The sequence below is a fragment of the Mustela erminea genome, chromosome 10, assembly GCF_009829155.1.
Source record: "Mustela erminea isolate mMusErm1 chromosome 10, mMusErm1.Pri, whole genome shotgun sequence".
Classification (NCBI taxonomy): domain Eukaryota; kingdom Metazoa; phylum Chordata; class Mammalia; order Carnivora; family Mustelidae; genus Mustela; species Mustela erminea.
This window is the reverse complement of record NC_045623.1, coordinates 63,868,732-63,892,014: the sequence shown is the minus strand read 5'-3', so window position 1 is coordinate 63,892,014 and position 23,283 is coordinate 63,868,732. Positions and strand designations below refer to the sequence as shown.

The following is a 23,283-nucleotide window of genomic DNA, read 5'->3' as shown; positions in this document are numbered from 1 at the left end:
GCACAGTCCTAGAAGGAGGACCTGAAGATTCTTGGATCTTCAGGAAGTCAAGACAGGGCTTTCAATCAGGGTGGGCAGGAGAAGCCACATCAGCTAGGGGTTTTTTCTGAGCTGGCCTCTTAAAAATGAATGGAACCTGACTTGTGGAAAGCCTGGCCTTGCTTTGGGTGATGAAGGCATGGCTGCACACTTTCCAAAGGGCTACAGTGTTTGTTAGGAAGAGATCTGAATCTGAGCTGAGCTGGGGCCTCTTTTTAAAGAGCTTGATTATCGAGCAAAGGAGAGGACCTACAGAGGCCATGGGGAGTTTGTTCAGGAGCAAAAAGTTGACAGCAGGTCCTGCCTCCAGAGCTCAGCTGGTCCATGGAGATTCTAGCTCTTTCCCCCTCTGTCCATGATCTAAGGTATCAGAAACATGGCAAGGATATGTGCATATTCCAAGGCTTAGCAGACTAGGGTCAAGAGCTGTTCAGGGACACAATCTCACCTGGGTGTGCTGGGCACTTGCACAAAACTAGCTCAGAAAACAGGCTGGGACCCTCATAGGGTCCTTCAGTCACACCGCCTACAGGAATGGCATGCTTCTCTAGAAGCTAGTCCGGGAATCGCCCTCATTTTACAAGTGGCCGAAGGGATGCCAATAGGAGCAGAGGGGACACCTCCGTGTCTCACCCACTCATACATACAAGGATAAAGGGAGTCCAAGGATGAAAATGGTTTCTGGGGCCCATATTCTCTCCCACAGACCCAAGTGATGGTTACAAAGGCGGGGTGAAGAAAAAAAAAAAAAGATTATAGCCCAGTGCCTTTAATACCCGACTTGCCTCAAATCTACTAAGATACCTATAATCTCAGAAATATACAGCAAGAAGAAGTAATTAGGTGGCTTTTTACAGCTCTCTACAACCGCTATGAATTAAAAGGAACACCATGGAGAGAATTCTTTTTATGTCCTGGCATATATCTTTCGGTACAAAGCAGAACTAGCATTTATCCTGAATAGAGATCTTAGTGACTACATCCCAGCACTGTGCAAACATTGTCCAGCAGACAGGAAAATGAGAAGCGAAGACAGCCATGGTTTTTTTAATTCGTACCTGTGTGGAAAAAGCCTGATGATTCCTGGCTTTGACTTCTGTTTCCTCTCTATTCTCTCTCTCCAGTTAAAGAATGGAGTAAGTGAGAAGATCCGTGCGGCTGAGACGGCTGAAAATTGTGCAGTGAAAAGTAAGGGTTTCTCTCTGGGAAGATGTGCTGCATTTAAAAAGGTGCCCTTTGGATTCACAGGGACAAAGATGAGCTACTCTGCTGCTTGGTCATCCCCGTCCTAGAGACGGGCTAACATATGCAGAGTGCGTAGAGTTCAATTTTAAAACAGACAACTTGTAATGGACATCATATTGGAGCCTGAGGACCTCTCTATGAAACAGGTGTGCAGACTTAAGATAGTTTTGGCAATTTCACAGATGAAAAAAATGGGGCTCAGGGAGGGTCCGGGCCCAAGGTCACGCACCTGGTCAGTCGTAGAGCTGCACCAGGAATTTCTACCTCTGCTTCCCAAGGCCATTCTCTTTCCACCTGTGTAGCTATTAACATTTTGCCAGGCATGCTGCAGTTTCCAAGGCACTTCTGACATGCAGAGCCTAATGCAAATCCTCTGTGTGTCACAGGATAGATTAGGACTTACAAATTGAGAGCATCAAGCTCCAGAGCCTTTGTATCATCAGCCAAGGCCATACAGCTCACAGGTGGAACCAGCGCCAAACCTGAATTTTCCCCACTGGCTCTTCACTGGTTCCAAGCCCTAGTTCTGCTTCTAAGCTGTTTTACTGGTGTCTTCACACTGAAGCTCTGTCCCAAATATTGCAGTCTGCTGCCCTTCCAGCACTAGTGTTAAAAGCCTCACGAAGATGGCAGGATTCTCAAGATGGCTTAGGGCTAGGGGGATGAGAGGTCAGTCCTACCATGCTCTCAGTGCCTCATCCTGGGACCTGCAGCTCTGCTGGCTTGGCAGATCCAAAATCCCCCAGAACAATGGAGGAAATACTCAGGCAGACAGAGAAAGAGTTGGCATTTATCTTGTGATCCAAGCCACAGAAGTAAAGGCATATAGGATAGAGGTAAAGGCCTCTATCCTGAATGTGACTCCTTCTCTACTTCTTTTTTCCCAGCTAACGAGAGCAGTCTAATTGCAAAACAGCTGTAGAAGAGAAATCTATGGCCATGGCTGAGGTCAGCAATAGTCAGTCATCAAACAGACTCTCTAATAAGAGTGTGGAGCCACTATAAAAATACCAACAGATATATAAGTATGTGTGTGGGGGGGGTGGGGGGGGTTGGTAACAGAGATCATACTGCAAAGAAAGAATGGAAGTCCAAAGGGGCCACATTAATTCACATTTGGACAAGACACAACATACACAGGTACTAACAGATTCCAGGTTAAGGTGGGACTACTGAGAAAGGCTACACTCTTGCCTCCCTCAGTTTTGGAAAAGCTGCAAAACTAGCAGGGCTGTAGAAGAGACAGAGCTCCCTCCTTGTACACTTAAAAGTCAGAACAAGGACTAATGTGTGAGGCTAACATGGAAACCATGTAGCAGACAGGCAGCAAGTGTAGAATGAATTTAGACCCTGGAATGAAAAAGACCCAGGTTCAACTCTCCCAACTGTCACCTTGGGCAAGCTTCTTCATCTCGCTGTGACTGGTTTCCTCATCTGCCAAGTGAAAATGCTAAGGTCAGCTGACGCTTTGGAGCACATACTGTGCGCCAGGCACTGTTCTAGGCACCTTACATGCATTACCTCATTTAACCCTCTCAGTGGCCCCGTGAGGTTTGTGAACATGGTCAGAATTATTTCCATTTCCAAATGAACAATGTAGAACAACTTCTAGAGAAGTTAAATGGCACGGCCTAGAGGACACAGCTGGAAATGCCTCCCACGTAGCCTGGTTTCTAAGATACTAGCTAGTACACATGGGGAGCTGGCACAAAGGGAAGCCCGGTAAATGACAGGTCAGCGGCTGTTGTCACTGATATTATCACGGTGATGGCTGGCTACAATGTATGCACCAAGGATGACGGACTGACATTTCTGTGAATACCATATACAGGCCAAGCGGCGGCTGGTGGATCATTCATCTTAACGGGATCAACATCCCTCCCAGCCTTTTGATATTCTTAAATTATTTACACACAGGGGCAGCCTCCTCCTAGACCTCTTCCAGAGCCAACACGTGGACCAACACGTGCTTAATCCAAACAATGCAAGATTTATGACATTGCTTTATTGGACTTGATTCCAATGTGCCAGCAGATATGAATTGCAACATAAAATAATTACACTTGAAAGTGAAATGCATGCCTAATGATTCTGGTTGGCTATTTTTTTTTTTTTTTTTTGAATGCCAGCAGATTCTGAAAGACTGGATTTATTTAGTGCCTCTCCCCTCCCCTCCACCCCTTGAGCACTTAGAGACCTCAGCATCTAGGAATGCCATCCTGGCTACCTTTATTACAGACTACTTTATCAATTACCCTGACAGTTATTCATACTACACACGAATATGCTTTATAGTTGTTACATGTGCTCCACAGACAAGGTAATAAAATGTATAATGCATCTCTCTTATCAGTAAATCCTAATGGGTGGTACAAGCCAGGGACTCTTGAAGGGGAGCCTCTCAGAAGTGTGACAGAACTCAAGTGGCTTGAATTTATATATAAACAAATTAATGGAGTCTTTAATGTAGCACAAGAAGGGGGTTCCCACAAGGAAGATTAGCAATTAGGGCAGAAAGAGGCCCATTAAATCACTGTGTCCATCCCTAACTGTGTGGGCTTTTCCCTCTAGCAAAACCCCCTTCCTGGTTAAATTACCAAAGAGACTGGGATTCTGGTACGGCCCTTGGGAAACCACTGATTGCTCAATCAATCTCCCCATCCCAATTCTTTTGGTTACATGGCAAGACACTGGAAGAAGTAAAAAGCAAATGAAAAGTGACTGTATCCCAGGGAAGTTTTCTATAGGCTCTATTTCTCCTCTTCCTCTTCTCCCTTCTTTTCTGCTTCTACAATCATTTTTGATCGAAGACATGGCATTTCGACTTCACACACCTGCATCGACCTTCTCTGGTCCTATGGACTGTGTGTAGACACTGATGGCAAATAAAGGCTGGCAAGAAGAGAAGGATGCTTACGGACTGGGGTGGATGGCATCTGTGTCTCAGTCCTGACAGGGACAGATACGAGCTGTGTGGTCCTAGTAAGATAAGCAGTCCCCTCTGAGTTTTCCTGTCTATAAAATTAGGGTATATCAGCCTGATATAAACAACAAACAGTTTCTACATTTACTCATTCACTTTTTTTTTTTTAAGGTTTATTTACTTGAAAGAGACAGAGACAGCCTGAGTGGGGGGAGGGGCAGAGGGAGAGAAGCAGAGTCCCCACTGAGCGTGGAGCCCCATGCAGGACTCCACCCCGTGACTCTGAGATTATGATCTCGGTGGAAATCAAGAGTCAGACGTTCATCCAACTGAAACACTCAGGTGCCCCTCCTTCAACTTTTTTAAAGTGAGTAACTCCTGTCTGTGGTGTTTGTGCTTCGTACTAAGAACACAATGATGAAAACTCATGGTCTCTGCTCTCAAGGGAGCATAATATATTGGAAGGTACACTGTCTTAACACAGCCAATTATAACGTATTTTTTATTGTGATAAAATATACGTAACATATATGTATATGTATATGTAAAATATATGTAACATAAAAACTACCATTTTAACCATTTTTAAGTGTACAGGTCAGTGGCATTAGGAACATTTATACTATTGTACAACTTTTACATTGTCCCCAACTGAAACTCTGCAACTTATCATTAGTGTTTTTTTAAGATTTCATTTATTTCTTTGAGAGAGTGAGAGAGAGCATGAGCAGAGGGAAGGGACAGAGGGAGGAGAAGCAGGCTCCCCGCTGAGCAGAGAGCCTCATGTGGGGCTCGATCCCAGGACCCCAGGATCATGACCTGAGCCGGAGGCAGACGCTCAACTGACTGAGCCACCCAGATGTCCTGAAACTCTGTACTTATTGACATGTGCTCTCCATCCCCCAACCCTAGCTCCTGGCAACCACCATACTGCTTTCTCTCTCTATCAGTGTGATTACTTTAGGAATCTCATAAAAGAGGAATCATGCGATATTTGCCCATTTGCGACAGGCCTATTTCACTTGGCATAATACCTTCAAGGTTCATGCATTCTGTAACATGAGTCGGAATCTCTTTCCCTTTTTAATAAGACTGAATAACATTCTGCTGTATGGACACGACATATTTTGTTTACCGTTCCTTCTTCGATGGACACTTGAGCTTTTTCTACCTTTCATAAATCACGTTTTAATAATTATCACCAGTGGCAGATGTCCAAAAGTACAGATAAATGCTGTCTAGCCTAGGTTGGAGAAATTTCCGAGAAGAAGGCACCTGAGCGGAGTGGCCAGAATGATAAGCTAGAGTCAGCCGAATAAAGGATGGGGCAAAAAACGAGTGGGATGGGGGGAGACCAGGGAAAGTTCTAGGCAGAAAAACCCAATAAAACCAAAACACAAGAGAGACAGACGCAGTTTGACCTGACTGTGGTTTCCCCTTTGTTTGTGGGAGTCAGCGGGACACCAAGCTGACTGGGGTTTACTCCCTACCAAAGACAGCTTCTGGGATGCTGGTCCCTGCTCAGGATCTCGATGCTGCATCTCTGTTTCACCGACGTTCCCAGTATGGATCGGTTAAATACCATCTGCTCGCTTAAGGAGCATGATTCTGTTTGCTTTCCTTTTCGGGGCATTAATACAGAAGCACACATGGATGAATGCGAGGTGATATCCCACTGTCATCTAACTGCTTGCTCCCTCGGCCCCTACATCCTGAGTCCTGTGGAGGAAGGGGGCTTCTTGGACCCATCTTGGTATGCGCGTGTGGTAAATGTTTGTTAGAAGAATTTAATTCTTACAGATGAGGATATCAGGAAAAGAAAAACAGAGGACTCCTTTAAGGTGTTGAGGGAAGCTCTGGTTTTTTAGGCTGGAATTTTATACACCCTGGAATAGTTACCTTCAGCTCTCCCAATGATACTCACGTAGTTCCATAAAAAGAGATAAAAGCAAAGGCAGATTTGTGGAGAAAGTTCTCTGAAGCTACAGAAATGCCCCCCAAGAGGTATAGGCACATTTGGTTCTCTAGAAAGACCTTATCTGAGAGGCAGGAGTATCAGCGCTGTGGGCAGGAAACGGAAGTGATGAGCGCCACGGGGGCACTGGGACTATCCGGAGGAAGCGGAAGCAAAAAAATCTCATTATTTCAGGTCTCAATAATTCTGACTTTGGACAGACCTAGGCTTCCTTCCTTAGCTCCATAAACCTGTTCTCCATAAATTACACAAATTATTAGAATGGAAAACACCCAAGGAGAAGTTTATTCACTCATAAACATTTGCTGAATGCCAACTTTATTCTTCTCTTGGAACAAAACTCATGCACGTCCTCAAGGAGCGCTCATTTGTAAAGCACATTAACATGCATTTGCTTTCCCTGACTTACTGCAATAGACTTCTGAAGAAGGCCAAAGTCATCCCCATCGCCATTTGGGATGGAGGACACTTAGGCTCAGAGTGGTGAAACAGCTTGCCCAAGGCTGGAGAGCTTTATGGGGAGGGATGAACAGACACATATATTTTACTGTGCTTGAAAATCAAAGATCAGAAATCTCAAATTATAATTGTGAAGACACTCAAGTTTTCTCCTTTTGGTAACATTCATGCATACATGAGGGATTGATAATATCGCCGTGTACATAGGCCAGAGAAAGTGTAGGACCAAGAGCATAATTGTGATCCAGACAGTCAACAGCTTGAGAATCGATAAGCCAACCCCTATGAGAAGTCCAATTTGAGCCAACTCTCAAGGCCTTTTGGCATCATTCTGATCTGCAGGTAAAGCCAAAGGACCATTAGTCTCATCAGTGTAAAATACAGCCTCTGCAATTACATTGCTGCCCCTACGATGATCATCCTCAATGGGTATTGAAATCAAGATAGAGGTATTACATCTTAAGTGCAATATCAAAAAAGCTTAAAAATTTCTATTTTAAAATAAATGAGGAGCACCTGGGTGGCTCAGTCAGTTAAATGTCTGTCTTCTGCTCAGGTCATGATCCCAGGATCCTGGGATGGAGTCCTGCATCAGACTCTCTGCTCAGCGGGTAGTCTGCTTCTCCCTCTCTCTTTCTGCCCTCTGTTCCCTGCTCGTGCTCTCTTTCTCTCTCACAAATAAATTTTAAAAACTTTTTTAAAAAATAACATGCTCAAAACATGTACTGAAACAGTCAGTATTTGTGTATCTGGTAGTACAAATTTCTAGAAAATCTGACCAAAAAAAAAAAAAAAATCAAAGCTTTAATAAAATACACACATGTTGAGCCAGTGGTTCTGATATGTGACCAGAGGAAATCATCACAGATGTATATAAAAAGACAATCCCAAAGATGCAGACACTAACAAGACAGTGCTAATTAAACTATGTTGCACACAGATGCTAGAATGCTTTAGAGTGACTGAGAATGTTAGAGAAATATTTAATGAAAGAGAAGATGCACAGAAGCAGAAAAAGAAGTTACAAAGCAGGAAAATTTTGGTTTTGACAAAAAGTCATATTTGCATAAAGAGCCCTTACAGGATAGGCACTAAAATATTGCCTGGGTTTGTTTCTAAGTGCTGGTACTTCAGATAATTTCCATTCTTTTCTCTGCAGCTTTTCTATATATCGTAGATGTTCTACAATAAACATATGCTGTTTTTATAAGTAGAAGAGGTACTAAGTACAAATGAGGATCGGGCTCTGTCCACTATCACGGCGTAACTTTGCACCTCCATGCATGTGGCTGAAACCTATCAGACTGTGCACCTGGGTCTCAGACTCTCCTCGGACCTGTTCGCAGAGAGGAGGCACTATCTCCCCTCCCCGGGTGCGGCGGTGACTGTCCAGAGTTTAGGCGATTGCCAGTGCCATCTTTATATTCCAAGTTTTTCAATATGTAATTTCAAGATAGCATCTGTATCCCTTAGACATCATGAAAAATTCAGACCACTGTCTCTGGAGGTGCAGGTCTTTTGTCTTTAAATATGGAAGCCATGCTTCCCCAGTAATTTCTTGCCCATCTGAAATCTCCTGGTTTTCTAAATTTAAGTTTAATTCTAAATTCTAAGTTTAAGAAGTCAGATCCGTTCTGACAGGCGAATCCCTGAGCTGTAGGACTGAGGCAGCTGGAGGACGATGAGCGCCAGTGGAATTCCCAAGAGAGTGCGGAGCTGGAACCACGATGCGGAAATGGCGGCGTGCCGGGTCTGGTGTGGGGTCGTCAGACCGTGAAGCCCCAGGACCAAGTCAGACCTGTGAAGTCTCTGGTCTCTGTCCTTGGTGCCTAGGGCACATCTGTCCTTCCCCGGCCCCAGTGTTCATGGCTCCAGCCAGCAGAGTGGGGCTACTAACGCAGTGTGAATGTGAGGACTGGATGAGACGGTGTGTGTAATTCCCCTAGTACATAGACTCCCTTGTAGCGCTCCCTTGTCACCTCCCACCTCGACTAGGTTAACCTTTTCTCTCTCATCCCTTAGAACAAAACATGCTTGCACATGCTCCAGGACCCAGGATGCCTGGCATCAAAATTCAGAGGTGCAGGTCCTTGAAGGACTCCCTCCCTTGGGGAGGACCCCCTGATCTGGCAGGGTATAGGATGGGTAGAAGAAGGCAAGAGTTGCTGTTCTCCAGGAACCTGGATTATAATATCAGTAGAGGACAGACACACAGTGGGTGCTCAATAAATGTTTGTTCCTTTCCGTTCCCGCAGTTAGATTCTCCCCTCCCCTCAGGTGTGTTTTACTTCTTTTATAGCAGGTTACACTTTCTATCTTCTACAATGTTGGTGCTTGATTATGTCCTTGGAAATGAACATGGCAATAGACATAAAGCGACTTATTTACATGCATATGAGCACTGGAGAACAGGGATGAGCAAGATAAAGGTATATTAGGTCAGGGGAATAAAGGAAAAATGGGGGAAACAAGGCACCTTGGCATTAAGGTCATTAATGATACCAGAAGGTGAGATTTAATACCCTACATGCAACTTTTAGCACATTTTATGTAACCTCCTATTCATCTAGAAATTCGAGGAGCCCTAGGAAGGACAGATGTGGCCTGAGTGAAATGTGTTCTATCAATGAAGCCTAACACCAGAGCGGACGGAGCTCCCGTTTTCTGTCTCAGCTTGAAAACTGCTGAATTCAGAGACCACCCACCATGGCCAGTGGTTTTAGAGAGACACAGCTAGACAAGCAGGTGAATCACAGGCTGTCTGACTTAACAACGAGGAATCTAGTGCAATTCTGTAAATATCTGCTGGGAGCTTACCTGTGCCATGAGGCCAGAGATACAAGAGTGGCCAAATCATGGGCCCTGCCTTCAAATGACTCAGTCGCGTTTTTGTTTCATTTAAAATTCTCATTCTTCCTACTTCCCACATCTGCAAGTAATCAGGGATTGCAAATGCCTTCCCAGTTTGGCACGATCGCTCCTGCTCCATGGAAAAGTGGGGAAAGGTGCAAGAAAACAGTGACTGTAAGATATAGTAATGTATAATAATGCACCTCATTAATGCCACACACACATACACACACACTCAGTAACTACAGCACGAACGATGAGAAATAAACCAGGGTATCACTGAACATTGAAGCATTTTGTTCAAGGTGCCAGCTAGCCATCCATGGGAGACCGTCCACACTCCCACACCACTTTGCTTAGTTTGGCCAGCAGCCCGGGGTGGTATGACATAACGTGTCGTGCAGGGTGCCTTTTACTATCTATCTACTACCTTTCTAAACCTTTTCACTTTTCACAAACAAGAGGTGGAAGCAGGCTCCCTGCTGAGCAGAGAGCTCAATGCGAGGCTCAATCCCAGGACCCTGAGATCATGACCTGAGCCGAAGGCAGACGCTTAACCCACTGAGCCACCCAGGCGTCCCACAAACAAGAGGTAACACCTCTCTCTTATGGGCTGGCTATCAAGACTGGCCAGCTGACAATGGCTCTCCAACTCCAAAGAGAACACCGAGCTACGAAGAGAGTCACTGCTTCACGGAAGTATGGAATGAGATGTCTCTGAAGCACGTACAACATCAGAAACAACAGCGTTAGCCTTCTATGGGTCTCCATTGTTGTTGCTCTTGTTTCCATGGCTACAATTCAACCTGTTCTTCTCTGAGTGAGGGTTCGTATCCAGGCCCTCCCAGCAGAGCCCGAGCTCCTTCCGCGCCAGTGGTCATCTAGCCCACACGTTCTCCCCAACACATCTGTCTCCCCCCACCCGAGACAGGGAGGTCAGACTGCACTCTCACCTTGACCCAGTCTCTCTGACTTTCTAGGACACACATTCCTTGACTGTACCCGACTCTCAGGCCGCCACTGAGAAGGGCTCCAGAGAAGCATGAAGAATCATCATATCAGCGCTGTGCCTACTCTCACTATCATCATTTCGGTACAAAGGGCTTTGGTAAGAAGCGTCTTCATAAAGATAGAAGTAACCATTAAATAACCATGGCAGAGTCACGGAAATGTGTTTTAAATTAAAATTTAAAAGCAATGCGTGAGAAAGAAAAACTACCAACAGCAGACCCCACGGAAAGCCATCCGCCTTCTAAATAAAAGCGGAAACACCCAAACAGACAGCTCTGATTTATCAAGTCTAACGGCCTCTGGAATTTGCATGAGAATTTCAAGAAGTGTCTTTCTCCATTACTCAGCTGACCCTTAAAACTACGGGAAGCTCCCAGAGCATGTTAATATTTGTGATTTAGAATGCACATATGTCACAGGCCCCTTTGCAAGGACAAAGAAAGTACAGTGGAGAAATGCCCTGACCTTGTTTTACTTTTTCCTTTTCCATAGCACTGACTACTCTCTAACAGAGTATAGGATTTATGTGTGTCTGTTGTTTTTCTCTCCATCTTCCCACATTAGAAGGTAAACTCTACAAGGCAGGGACCTTCCTTCCATTCACCCTAGTATGCACACCCCTGGGACTACTCCCGGGCACACAGCAGGTACTCAGTGAATATTGGTTGAATGAAGAAATGGATGGAAATTTAAGAGTAGTCCTGGTGAAGTGACCCAAGATCCCTGAATCCTAGTCACCTCCTCTGGGAAGTGAGGATAATAATCTGTAACTAACAGATGCGAGAATCCAATAAGAAAAATCTATGGGAAGCACTTTGTACAGTGTCTGCAATTTGTCCTCAACAAATGGTAGAAATAAGTAATACAATTCCTTAGAGCTGAATATTTAGCTTCGAAGTTTATCAAAAACAAAACAAAAACCCACTTCTGCATCCATCCCAATGGGCAGGGGACAGAGGGCCGAGAGAGGAAGAACCTCTCTGAAGAGATCTTCAGCTTGGGCCATCCTGCTTTCCCACTGGGCTCATCAGAGCACAGAATGAGAAAGTGAGAAGACTCCTTAATATTCATTCACAATGGAGCCAGTGAAGTCCAGCTCACAAACTAGATACATATTTTGACAAATAAAGTTTTATGGGAACTCAGCCAAATTCCTTTGTTTGCATGTTGTGTGAGGTGGCCCTCATGGTCCAATGGCAAAATGAAATCGTTGCCAGAGCCCACGCTCGCCCACCATGTTTGCTCTCTGGACCTATAATAAAAAAATCTGGGGAATGACCATCAGCTGAGGAGATGGAGTCCCAGGGAGGGAGCAGATGAGCCACGCCCAAGGTCACCTGGCTTATTTAGGCTCTGCGGCTTTGAGACTACTGGCTCACGAACCCCTTCAGAAGTCCAAAGTGTAGCTGATAAATGTTCCATCATAGGTCCGGTCTGCATGATGACATCCCTAAACACAGTCTGACTTCCCTGCTGAGGAGCAAAGACTGGCCACTTGACCCTTGAAAGAGAGAGATGCTACCACCAGGAACCAGAAAGAGCATGGGCCTGGCCACTGTGCCATGCTGGGGGGCAGTTCCCAGCTGGGTAACTGGTTGAATATTTGGCCTTGGGCAAGTCCCTTCACCTCTCGGGGTCTCAGCTTTCTCATCTGTTTAATGGGAATAATAATACTTCCTTGGTTGAGTCCTTAGGGGATTGAAAGAAATGAGACCCAGCATGTCAAAGCAGCTAGCAAAGAAAACATGACCTCTTTACCTCCTGAAAGACCAAAATTGATAAAAATGATCCATTAAGGGAAAGATACTACATTTCTGATTTACCAGATCTGGTTGAAAACATTCACGGTTTCACTTTCCAGGGTAATAGGGACATCCTTCCCGCCACCCTCCCCCCCATCGTGAATTACACCCTGTCAAAATGATCATCCCAAGGCAGCTTCCTCATAGTACCAATTTCTAAAAATATGTTGGTTTTGAGCTATATAAATTGATTCTTTATTGTGATAAATTAAAATCCAGTATCATCCAACAAGACACTAAACATACAGAGACCTAATTTTTCCCCCTTAGATGTTCAGCCTCTTTGATATTAAAATGGATCTGGGGCTGCTGTCAGGCACCAGGGAGCCTGGGAGGCAAGTAGAGAGAGTGGAGACAGCAGAGAGAGAGTGGAAACAGAGACAGTAGGAGAAGAGAAAGGCAAAATAAGGAGGCCTAAGGATGGAAGAAGAAGCTGCCTATTTCCTGTTTTGTGAGCATCAGAGAGTGACTTGGGGGAGCCCCGAGGGGTGTTCGATCCTGGGCCCCTCACTTGTGATTTGCAGGGGGTGGAGGAGGGGGAGAGGAGTCAGCCATCACTTCTTTTTAGGTTCTAGGTTTCTTCATTTGCAAATGAGTAGGTTAGTCACTGCACAAGGCACCGTCCACCCAGGACATCCCAGAGCTGGGTTAACTCTGAACCATGTACATTGTTTTTTCCCGGAACAATGCCTGCATGGCAAAATGAGCATTTTTGGCTCCAAGGTCTGGCCCAGATGATCAGCATTTCATTATAAATTGACTTATTCAATATTTCCTTATAACTTTCTTCCTTCTCTTTTGTTCTACTGCTCCCTGATTGCCTTCCCTCCTTCCTTCAGTGTCCAACTAGCATTTCTGCCACATGCCAGGGCCTATGAGAGATCCTGAAGATACAGCAATGGGTGAGTCAGGGCACCTCGTGGAGTGTGTCGGTCTGCTATGATGAAGGAGAGCAGGGGATGCTGCAGGAACATTACAAAAGGATTTCTTCATTCTGCTAAGAGGACCTAAGAAGGTCTGTACCAAAGAGGGACAATATAGGTAATGATATAAAATCATTTGACATCTAGAGCTTTGTACATACCAACCACTATTCTAAGTCTTAAAGGATTAAATCCTCATTTAATCTTGCCCCATCCCTAAGACATAGGTACTTTCATTATTCCCATCTTAAAGACAAGTAAAGGTCTTTAAGAAAAATTATTTTACAATTATGCAACTAATCAAGAGTAAATCCATGATAGTCTGGATCTTGAGTCCATGTTCCTTCCACTCCATCCACTCTCTGGTGCCTGTACCAGACTGGCGAGGAGTGTGGGCTGTGGATTCTGAAAGACTCGACATGAATCCTGTAGGCAGGAAGAAAAGTGTAAAGCACTTGGTCGAAGGAAGCACTTTGACTGAGAAAGGTCTTAATAAATTTAACTGTTGGTATTACTGTGGACATTACAAGACCTTGAAAAATGAGGTATTTACTGTGTCAAACAGGGCAAAGGACATTCAGGGTGGAGGGGCTGCCTTGAGAAAAATCATTAAGCTGGGCAGTGTGTGGTTTGCACAGCAAATGACATGATGTGGTAGCTCCAGCCGTCCACTCATCCATTGATGATACCGCGTGTCTGCCACATACAGCTGGGCAGGGTACACACTGCACAGCTTCCATGGGAATGAGACACACAACAGTCATCAAAAATGTATCACAACAATTTCCCAACAAAAGGCAATGACTCTTAAAGAAAAAGACCTGCTCCTGATTTGCACAAAGGCATCTTAAGAACTAAGGGAGGCCTTATAGTCACTGTAACTACTTCTCTGCACATTGAATAGGATCTGACCTATAATGGGCATGGTTCAACCAAAACTCTTCTGTCTGACATTCTGGGCTTTATGATCCGGCCCCTGCCTATCTTCTCTGTTTTCTCTCACACTGATAGCTATTACCCATCCTCAGATCCAGAATAATAGACATCTCACTTTTTCCCATGCCTGCCCTCCTTCCTGACTTTCCCACTATACAGGCTTAGTAAACACTCTCAATAATTCCCTTTGCCTGGACGCTGGTCTTCCAATACCCCCAACTTCACATTGTGTCCATTTTTCAAGGGTTAATTCTTTCTTCCTAAATCATTCCATATTTTTTCAGATAGAAGAAATAATTTCTTAAACTGTCATAATTTTCATCTTTCTCTTACGATATTCATTATTCTTGCCTTGAGTTTTTAGTTATTTATATATGTCTTACCTCCAACACCAGAAGTTCAACAAAGGAAAGGTTTCAGGCTGATTCATCCCTATCCACCAGCTAGAATACCCCTGTCACTTAAAAAGCACTTGTAGAATGAATGAATGAATGAATGAATGAATGAATGAATGAACTAATGAAAATTGTGGCCTGATCTAAACAGGCATTCTTAATCTTTTCTTATCAAACACCTTCTTTTTATAGCAAATATTTTGTATGTCTTCCCTTATTGCCTGCAAATGATCATATAATCTACCCACAAACATAAAGTTGTAGCACATCAAAATGTCCTAATTGTAACATAAAGAAATAACAGATGATTTCAGACAAAAAAAAATAATGTGAAATGTCTATATATAGACGCTTAGTTACGACTACAACAGAAGAACATAAGGACACTGTTACATGTTTACATTTTCTTACAATGAATAAATTTGGGTTTAAGAAATGTTCAGTTCAATACTGTGGATGCTCTTTCCCACATCATCTTACATTTTTAAGAAGGGTCAAATGAGTCAAGTTACACCGAACATGACAGGTACCATGATACCGGCAAACCAGCGCCATGCTGGTTAACTCAAACCTGAAGAGTATCACGTGGTATGGATTTCCAAAATGGTGAACAGCTCTTAATGGGGGTCTGACAAAACCAAGTACTCCCCTCTTGTAGTTCAGTTGCATTTCTTGAAAATTCAGTATTATGGATATACTTTGCTTGTATGCAGAGTTAGGTTTTAGATTCAGTTCATTATAAAGAGGCTTGTTAATCTACACGAATGTCTAGTGAGACATGTGAAAGTTGTAGAGCACAGGAAACACCCTATACTCCTTAGCATGTCTAGCATCCTTGGTCCCTAATAAATGAATAGGTGCATTAGGACCCTTTCTCCCAAAAGCTGTAACCACATATTGTCGATATAAAGTTCCAAAACATCCAGCACAAGGAAAGAACCAATGAAGTAAAGAATCAAGCTCGGGCTCTATAAAATGTGAGCTTGAATTCCATTCCTACACATAATAGCCTTGGGCAAGCCATTCATGCCCCCTGTACCTTTAATAGACTCATCTGTAAAAGACAACAGTAAAACCCTTCAGAACTGCTGGGTGGCCAGTGAGACAGGACACACAAGAGCATGCTTATGTCCTGCTTAGTTCATAAGTAGTCTTGGGAGAACTGTGTGTCGTGTTTCAGCGGTTCCCAGCCTGACGGGGATGCCCCAGAGACTCCCAGGTCCCACCACTCTGCTCTACGGCCCCTTCGTCTTCTTCCCTGTCTCCCCTCCCCAGGCCCACTTTCCTTCCTCTTCCTGAACTGCTCTCCTCAAGCCTCACTCAAAATATCCAGTTCAAACTGAAGGAAACACAGTCCTGTTTTTGATGGGATACAAGAAAAGGGACATCTGGTTTTCACTGAAGAGAACATTATTAAATTAGCCCTGGAATTTATGAGCAACCATTGCATTTAAAACATCATTAGCCCTCTACGACGAGAGATAACGTTCAATCCTGGGTTGCTCTGCACCTCTCCCCTGCTATGCCCTAGTAATTCTGCATACATTTGCTGATTCTTAATCACTAAGTCAATTTATTTTTTTGTGCAGTGTTACTGAGCACCTACTATGTGGAAGTCATTGCGCTAACTAGATAGACAACAGTGACAAACAAAAAGATACAGCCTTGCTCACCGGCATGTTTACAGAAGTGCTCAAGAAATACTTTCTGCAGAGAAGAATGAACACACAAATCTTTCTCTTTAAAACCTCCGTGCATTTGGAAATAGTGTTTTTTCTTCCCTGACTCGCTTATCTGTTCCTCTCTAGCTCACTCCTCCACTGCCACGTCAGTGTGCCCTTTTCTGTGGAAAATTCCTGAATATACTAGGCAAAGCTTGGTCTTGATCCCCTGAGTCCTGACAACTCCATTCACACCTGGATCTTAGCAACTGTCAGTCCGTTTTGTGAGTCTGGTGAAACCAGACTGTGAACAGCTCAGGGGCAAGGACCACGTCTCATTCCTCTTTGAATCCCCAGGGAAACGGGGCATCACGTGGCACAGAAGGGGCATCCGATCTGTTCTTGCCCAACCACATACTGATTACATGGCCAGATTCCATCTGCAAGATAGTTCCAGTGCTGACTCTATTCCTTGTACCTTCCCTCAGGAAAGGTCATCGGCATGAAAATGAGTAATGGTGACAATAAAACAGAGAGAATACTGAGTCTGCTCTAGTATATATAAAAGCACATCATTTATAAAATTTGGCATTCCTAAGGTCTGAATGTTTGTCTCCCCGCCCCTCCAAATTCACATGTTGAAATTCTAGCCCTCAAAGGGATGGTATTAGGAGGTGGGGCCTTGGAGAGGTAATGAGGTCCCAAGAGTAGAGCCCTTTTTGAATGGGATTAGTGTCGGGATAATAGAGGTGCTAGAAAGCATCCTGACCCCTTCCACCATGTGAGGACATGCAGCAAGAAGGCACCGACTCTAAGGAAGTAGGCTCTCCCCTCCAGACAAACAAATTTGCTGGGGCCATGGTATTTGACTCCCCAGCTCCAGAACTGTTGGAAAGAAGTGTTTGTTATTTATAAGCTGAATCCTCTATGGTATTTTTATTAGAGCATCCAAACAGACTAAAGCAGGTATGATTTAGGAGTGCTAGCTGACTAGCATCAGGGCTTCTGGACCAGACTGCCTAGGGTTGATGCTCAGCTCTGGCTTCTTAATTTACTATGGGACTTAATTTGGATTTCAGTTTTCTCAGCTGTGAAATGATGATAACAATAGCACCTACTTCCCAGAATTGTAACGTACTTCAGAGGGTACATATAGCAATACCACATCAGGGCTGGCGAAACCAAATGAACAAGCAGTATTTACATGTGATTATGGCAACAAGATATTACATCATCTTGAAAAGATGCAGACTACTGCCCTCTGTCTTGAGAAACAGACTTATTGTCAGGGTCCTGCAATATTTATGATTTTTTTAAAGGCAAAAGACTATAGCAATTCTATGGAATAAAATTGCACATCAAGAGAGAAGTCAATGAGTTTCCCCGGAAAGACAGAAGATTTGAAACTGAAGGTTTGTTCTGAGTCCACAGCCAAGTTAGAGAGAGATGCTCCCAAAATCTCAGTTTCTTTATCCGCACAAGGAAGATGACTTCAAGTCCTGTCTGATTTGAGGCCCGAGTGACATTGATATGAAATCACATCCACTCCTGATTTGCTACAGCTCCTACTATTACCAGTAACAATGAGTTTATATATGACATTTTCTGCATTCACACTGATCCCTCTGACACATTATCAATATCTAGCTATCTGAAAATATGAACAGCTTTTCAATATTGATTTATTCCCTGCAATATGCTAATAATAAAACAGAATTCACTCATGTAAGGATTGGGATCAAGAACCCTTTGAAATTCCAGACAAGGTGTAAATTGCTGCAAAGGGTCTCTTTAATTGGGATCAAAACATTTTTGACAGCTTTTGGATTTTAAAATTCTAGCTATTGTCACGTTCTGCAAATGTTTCTTTTTTTGGTTTGAAAAAAAAAAAAAAAACCCACAGTCAAGCTTCAGAGTACTTGAGATATGATAAACAACTAAAATTTGTCATTCCGAATGACAAAACCCCAGCTTTCCATTTCCTTGATATGTAGGACAAAATACTTCACTTAAACTCTTATCCTGCACAATTCAGCTGGTCCCCTGCTGGGCGACAACAAAGGTTTAGTAAACTGTTGCTGCTCATAAACTCCAATGGAGGTTGAAAAACCCCCATCTGTCTGAAGATAAATCACATCAACAGGGATGACTTTAAGGAAGAAACAGATTTTTAAATCTAGTCTTAGGATTCAACTTCGATGTGACTTTGCTCAATACTTCATCCTCTACTTGACTCCCTTCCAGAATTTTTCCATCATGTGGTTGCAGTTTGGACACTCCTAAGTGATGGGGAACTCGCTAGCACAGAAGGTGGTCCATCTAACTGGTAGAAAATTCCTCCTCCTCATAAACCCGTACTGCTTCAAAGAAACTTGTATCCCCTGATCTTGGTTCTGTCTGTTGGGTCACACAGAACAAGTCAGCTCCTTCTGCTACCACACAACTCTTGGGAGAGATGAACGCTATTAATAGAGGGTGTCCTGCCTTCTGCTGTCTCTGCTTCATGCTTTTACACCTTCAACCCCTTCTACTAGCTTTCCCTAGACTTGGGTCAAGACATATTAACAAGCTCAGGTTGCAGAAGCCGGATGCTACCAGGGCCCAATGTGAATCAAACAGAACTAGAGTGAAGTAAGCCAAACAGAAAACCTCTAACTCTGCCTTCTCCCTGATTCTCCACCAGGGATCAGACTCTTTCCCCACCCCAAAGTCAAATGCTTTGAGCTAAAATAATGATTTTACTGTTGTTCTCTTTTGTGTCCAGCTGAAGAATCAAAAACAGCATGAGAGAGTTTGGTGTATCTTTCTTTGGGGCCAGGTTAGCTACCCTTGACTGAGGATTTACATCTCAGTTAATATAAAACACCTCCCCTCATGAGTTATAATTCGGTGATGGGGATTTTAACGATCCCCTAGGCACAGCTTATCTAACAGTGGGTTACATAAGGGAACAGCAGTGCCCAAAAACATGGCTCCTGGACAAGATAAAGTATCTGATACCCCACCTCACTCCTACTCCTTCGGTTATGTCAGCTGTCATGGTGGCAGGTAGACCAGAGAGACGATGACATAGTATTTGGGCATATAAATCTCTCCGTTAGGCTCGATCCAAATTACTGGTCCCCCTCCAATTAAGATGTTAAGGGAACCAATGACATCCTACCCATTTCTACAAGCCCACACCTCTCTGCCTCCTGTGTGCAGCTCAGGAGGTTACACCTGTGCTAAGAAGTCTAGGTTCAACATAGTTTCTAGTCCTCCAGTGGTCTTGGACTCCTGCATCAGGACACTCTGATTTGCCTGTGTCCTTTCTCAAGTGTGAGGTTCAAGCCCGAACACAGGTCTCCAAATTGTAGTCTCCCCAAGAGAAGGAAAAACTTCCCCGGTTTCAGAAACGGTCCTTTTATTAAGGCAGGGGAGGCTTTCATTAGGCTCTTACTTCTTGTAGTGGTCAAGCTCCTTTATTCCCGGTGCTCGTGCCCTCATTCTAAACTCCCTTCTCCCAAAGCATCCCCAGGTAGGCCCACCTCTCTTGACCATAGAGAGCTCAACTGCCCTGACAATATTTTGGGCTAACGGGAGGCCAAATCCCAGTTTTGCCTCCTATTTGCTCAATGACCTTGGCAAGGTCACTTATCCTGAGCAATAACAGGCATCAAGGCTGAGTGAGTAGATTCACGAGTCAGACTAACTTGGATTCTAATCCTGTCTCCAACCACCACCACTTACCTTCAATAAATTATGACTTTGTTTCTCTCCTCAGTATCTCCAGCTATAAACTTGAGAGGGTACTGCCATCTACCTCACAGGGCTGTCGTGAGGGTTAACAGAATTGGTATTTACAAAGGGTTCATAATAATGCCTGGCACATATTATGTGCTTGATGAATTAATTGTTGTTATTGTTTTTCCCATAAGATTGCTGTGAGGGCAAAACTGAATCATGTATGTAACATGACTGATATGCACGTTAGTACACAGTAGGTACCCCATAAAGGGGAGTTATCACCACGAGCTTTTTTATAGTGGTAAACTTCACTTAACTAAAAATCACAAACTCCATTTTCCTCTTCCCAAATGGTAACTCTATACTCACTAAACACTCACTCTTCATCACATGCCCCCCATCCCCTGCCACAGGCCCTCACCACCACTGTTCCACTTTTGTCTCTCTGAATTTCATGTCTCTAGATACGTCACAGAAGTGGAATCCTACAGAATTTGCCTTTTTATAACTGGCTTGTTTCACTTTGCTTGTCTTCAAGTTTCCTTCGTGTAATAGCATGGGTCAGAACTTTCTTCCTTTTTCTGTGGACTCATATTCCATGGGAGGCAGGCACCACATTTTCTGTAACCACTCATCCAATGATGGTTCTACCTTTTGGTCGCTGTGAATAATGCTGCTATGAATCTGGGCAGACAAATATCTATCCTATTACTAATTATTCAAAAATAACTTCTCTTCAAAACCCATTTTTACCGTTAAATTATCATCCTCCTACCCATATGGGATCCCAATAGGAGTCAGAATAAAGTGGAGAAAATATAATGCAAAACGACTAAGGTTGAGTAACTTTGCTGGTTGAGTCTGGAGGTGCCTACAGCATTTGAAAATTAACTTGGGAAGTACAAGGGAGGTGATATATGTAAAGTATTTTATAAGCTGTAAAACACGGAAGGAATAAAAAGAACAAACCACGTCCATCTGACTCCTGCTCTCTGGACCAAACAGAGCGCAGAACATTTTTCTGTTTTTCCCTTATCGTCAGTGAACAGGACACCACCAATGTCAGGCAGCCCTGGGGATGAGCGTGCGAGCTAATTGCTGCTGGGGGGGGGTTGATAAAAACACAAACCACTTCCTTGGCAGGTTCAACAAACACATCAGCCCTGACATTTCCTGGTCATGCGGTGACAGATTTTCCCAAGATTGAAAACTCCATTCTCTGCGATTAAAGCAATTGCAAGGTGGCACAGGCTAAACTCAGGAGACTCTAGAGGCTCTGACCAAGTCAAAAGACATTCATGCGTCTCCCTCTAGGATGCATGTCATTAAAGTTGCCAACACATAAAGAAATTTAACTTCAGCTGTCACATCACCCACCGTGCTTCAAAGCTCATCAGTCTCCCGCTAGATTCCTGGCCTGTGTGACACTTTTATCACAATCACACCGTTAGAAACACTGTGGCCAAGTCAGGGAAGAGCCTCCCTTTGATGGACAATCACAGTTGATCAAGTTTGTCAGTCGCTTTATGTGTTTTTATGCTTGTTTGATATTCCTGCCCAGAGAGGACAAGCTTTTAAGGGCACATCTGTCAATGGATTCAATTTCATCATGCCATGTGATTCTTTTACTTACCCCTGTCTTCTCGTCAAAGATTTTGATACCTCCAAAGGAGATGGTTAAAAAGATTTTCTGTTTGTGTTCTCCTTTGGAACGCGCGCCAGCAACAACGCCCTGTTGAAAGAAGGACACGGTTTTTACTTGAGAGTGTACATTTGAAGATTCCCTCCAGTCCCGGTGGTAGTCAGATACCACCCGCCAATACCACCAACCACTCTCTCTCTCACTGCTCGCTCTCACACTTGCCCTTTCCATGCTTCCCTCCGCGGTGTGCTGGCCCCTTCTTGATATTGTAGGGTAACGGGTACCCTAACATTATACCTAACACTGTATCAACAGACACCTGGATACTGATTCACATGACTACCTAAGATTTACAGAACGCCTCCTTTATGCCTAGATATTGGCTCAGAATCCAAGACCCTAAGATAAATACAATAGGATCCTCTTATTAATAATATGTTGCTGGCCTACATACTGTATATGGTTTCAACCTATTAAATAAAGAGGAGTCACAGAATATATTCCTAAATGTGATTTTATCTTTACTTCTGGAGACAGTTTTCACCATAATCAATTTTAGAGAGTAGAAAGAAAATAAAAACCACGGCCAGACTGCATGTCTCCTTTTGTCTGGAAAAAATACGATCACCAGAGTTACATGCTTATGGTTTGCAGTTTTTTACCCACACAAGTTTTCTGTTTTCCTTTATCCTTTTCAGTAGGAAGGTACCTAGCAAACACATCCCATTGATCAATGCCCTTGTCTCCCCACTTTTCCAAACTTTTTATAAACCAAAGCTACGTATCCGAGTCAGTTAGAAGGCAAACATCACAATTGGCAGGGGTGTCACTCTGCTCACTGCTCTATCCTGGGTGCCCAGGACAATCCCTGGAGGGAAGAGGCACTCTGTCATTCCTGCAGGATGAATGTGCTATCCAGAGATCTCCCACAGTTGATAGGATGTAAGTTAAGGGCGAATACACTTGCTTTTTAAACTAGCTTTTGTGGTGGCCAGTGACAGGGAAGCATGGGCTTCCTATGAGGGTTTCACTCAGAGGGTGAGGACAAGAGATCTGCATTAAGTGTTTTGGAGCTTCTAACCCCGTCTTCGCTATCAGACTGCCCTGAGTGCAAGATCAAGTCCACTTATCAGCAGTTATAGTTCTGAGCTTCTAGGAGTAGAAAAGTTGAAAATCAGCATGATGTCATGTTTCTGGGAGATAAAAGTCATCTGTGCTCATGTCAGAAGAGCATGTTCACGACCCCAGTGTCAGAGAAGCAGCAGTATTCAGAACAGGGATGACCAGAAGACACAGGGACGGGGCACCCCCTTTTGAGGCTGTTTAGTTATCCTCACTGTGGGTACCAGCAATGCTTTGTGCAATCCAGATGGCTGGTTTATGCTCCTGGCTCTCCGTGATCTTGGGCAAATGACTTAATTCTCACTGCCACTTCCTCAAGTGTAAACACTATCTTTGCATGGGGAGAGAATTAAATGAAAATTTATATCAAGTACCCAGTACGGTGCCTGCAACACTACAGGGATGTCACAAAAGTTAACCTCTTCTAGTAAATGAATGACTGTCCCTAAAACTCTGTGCTCAGGTTCCTGTCTGGGGATCTACTAGCAGGAAATCCACTCCCTCCCGAGTCACCCATTCATTCGTGAGTGCCAGTTACATCCTTGCAGACATACAGAATGTCAGAGCTAGAAAA

At 43.8% G+C, this 23,283-nt stretch overlaps 1 protein-coding gene across 7 annotated transcripts in view; it reads right to left on the bottom strand.

Annotated features, from left to right (window-relative positions):
* DAB1 (DAB adaptor protein 1) overlaps positions 1 to 23,283 on the bottom strand; it is a 1,141,681-nt gene that overhangs the window by 112,212 nt on the left and 1,006,186 nt on the right. For all 7 annotated transcript variants that reach the window (XM_032302343.1, XM_032302347.1, XM_032302348.1 and 4 more), the window contains one exon: positions 21,579 to 21,677. In XM_032302343.1, the coding sequence (XP_032158234.1) occupies positions 21,579 to 21,677 (99 nt within the window). The remainder of the gene's footprint in view (positions 1 to 21,578; positions 21,678 to 23,283) is intronic.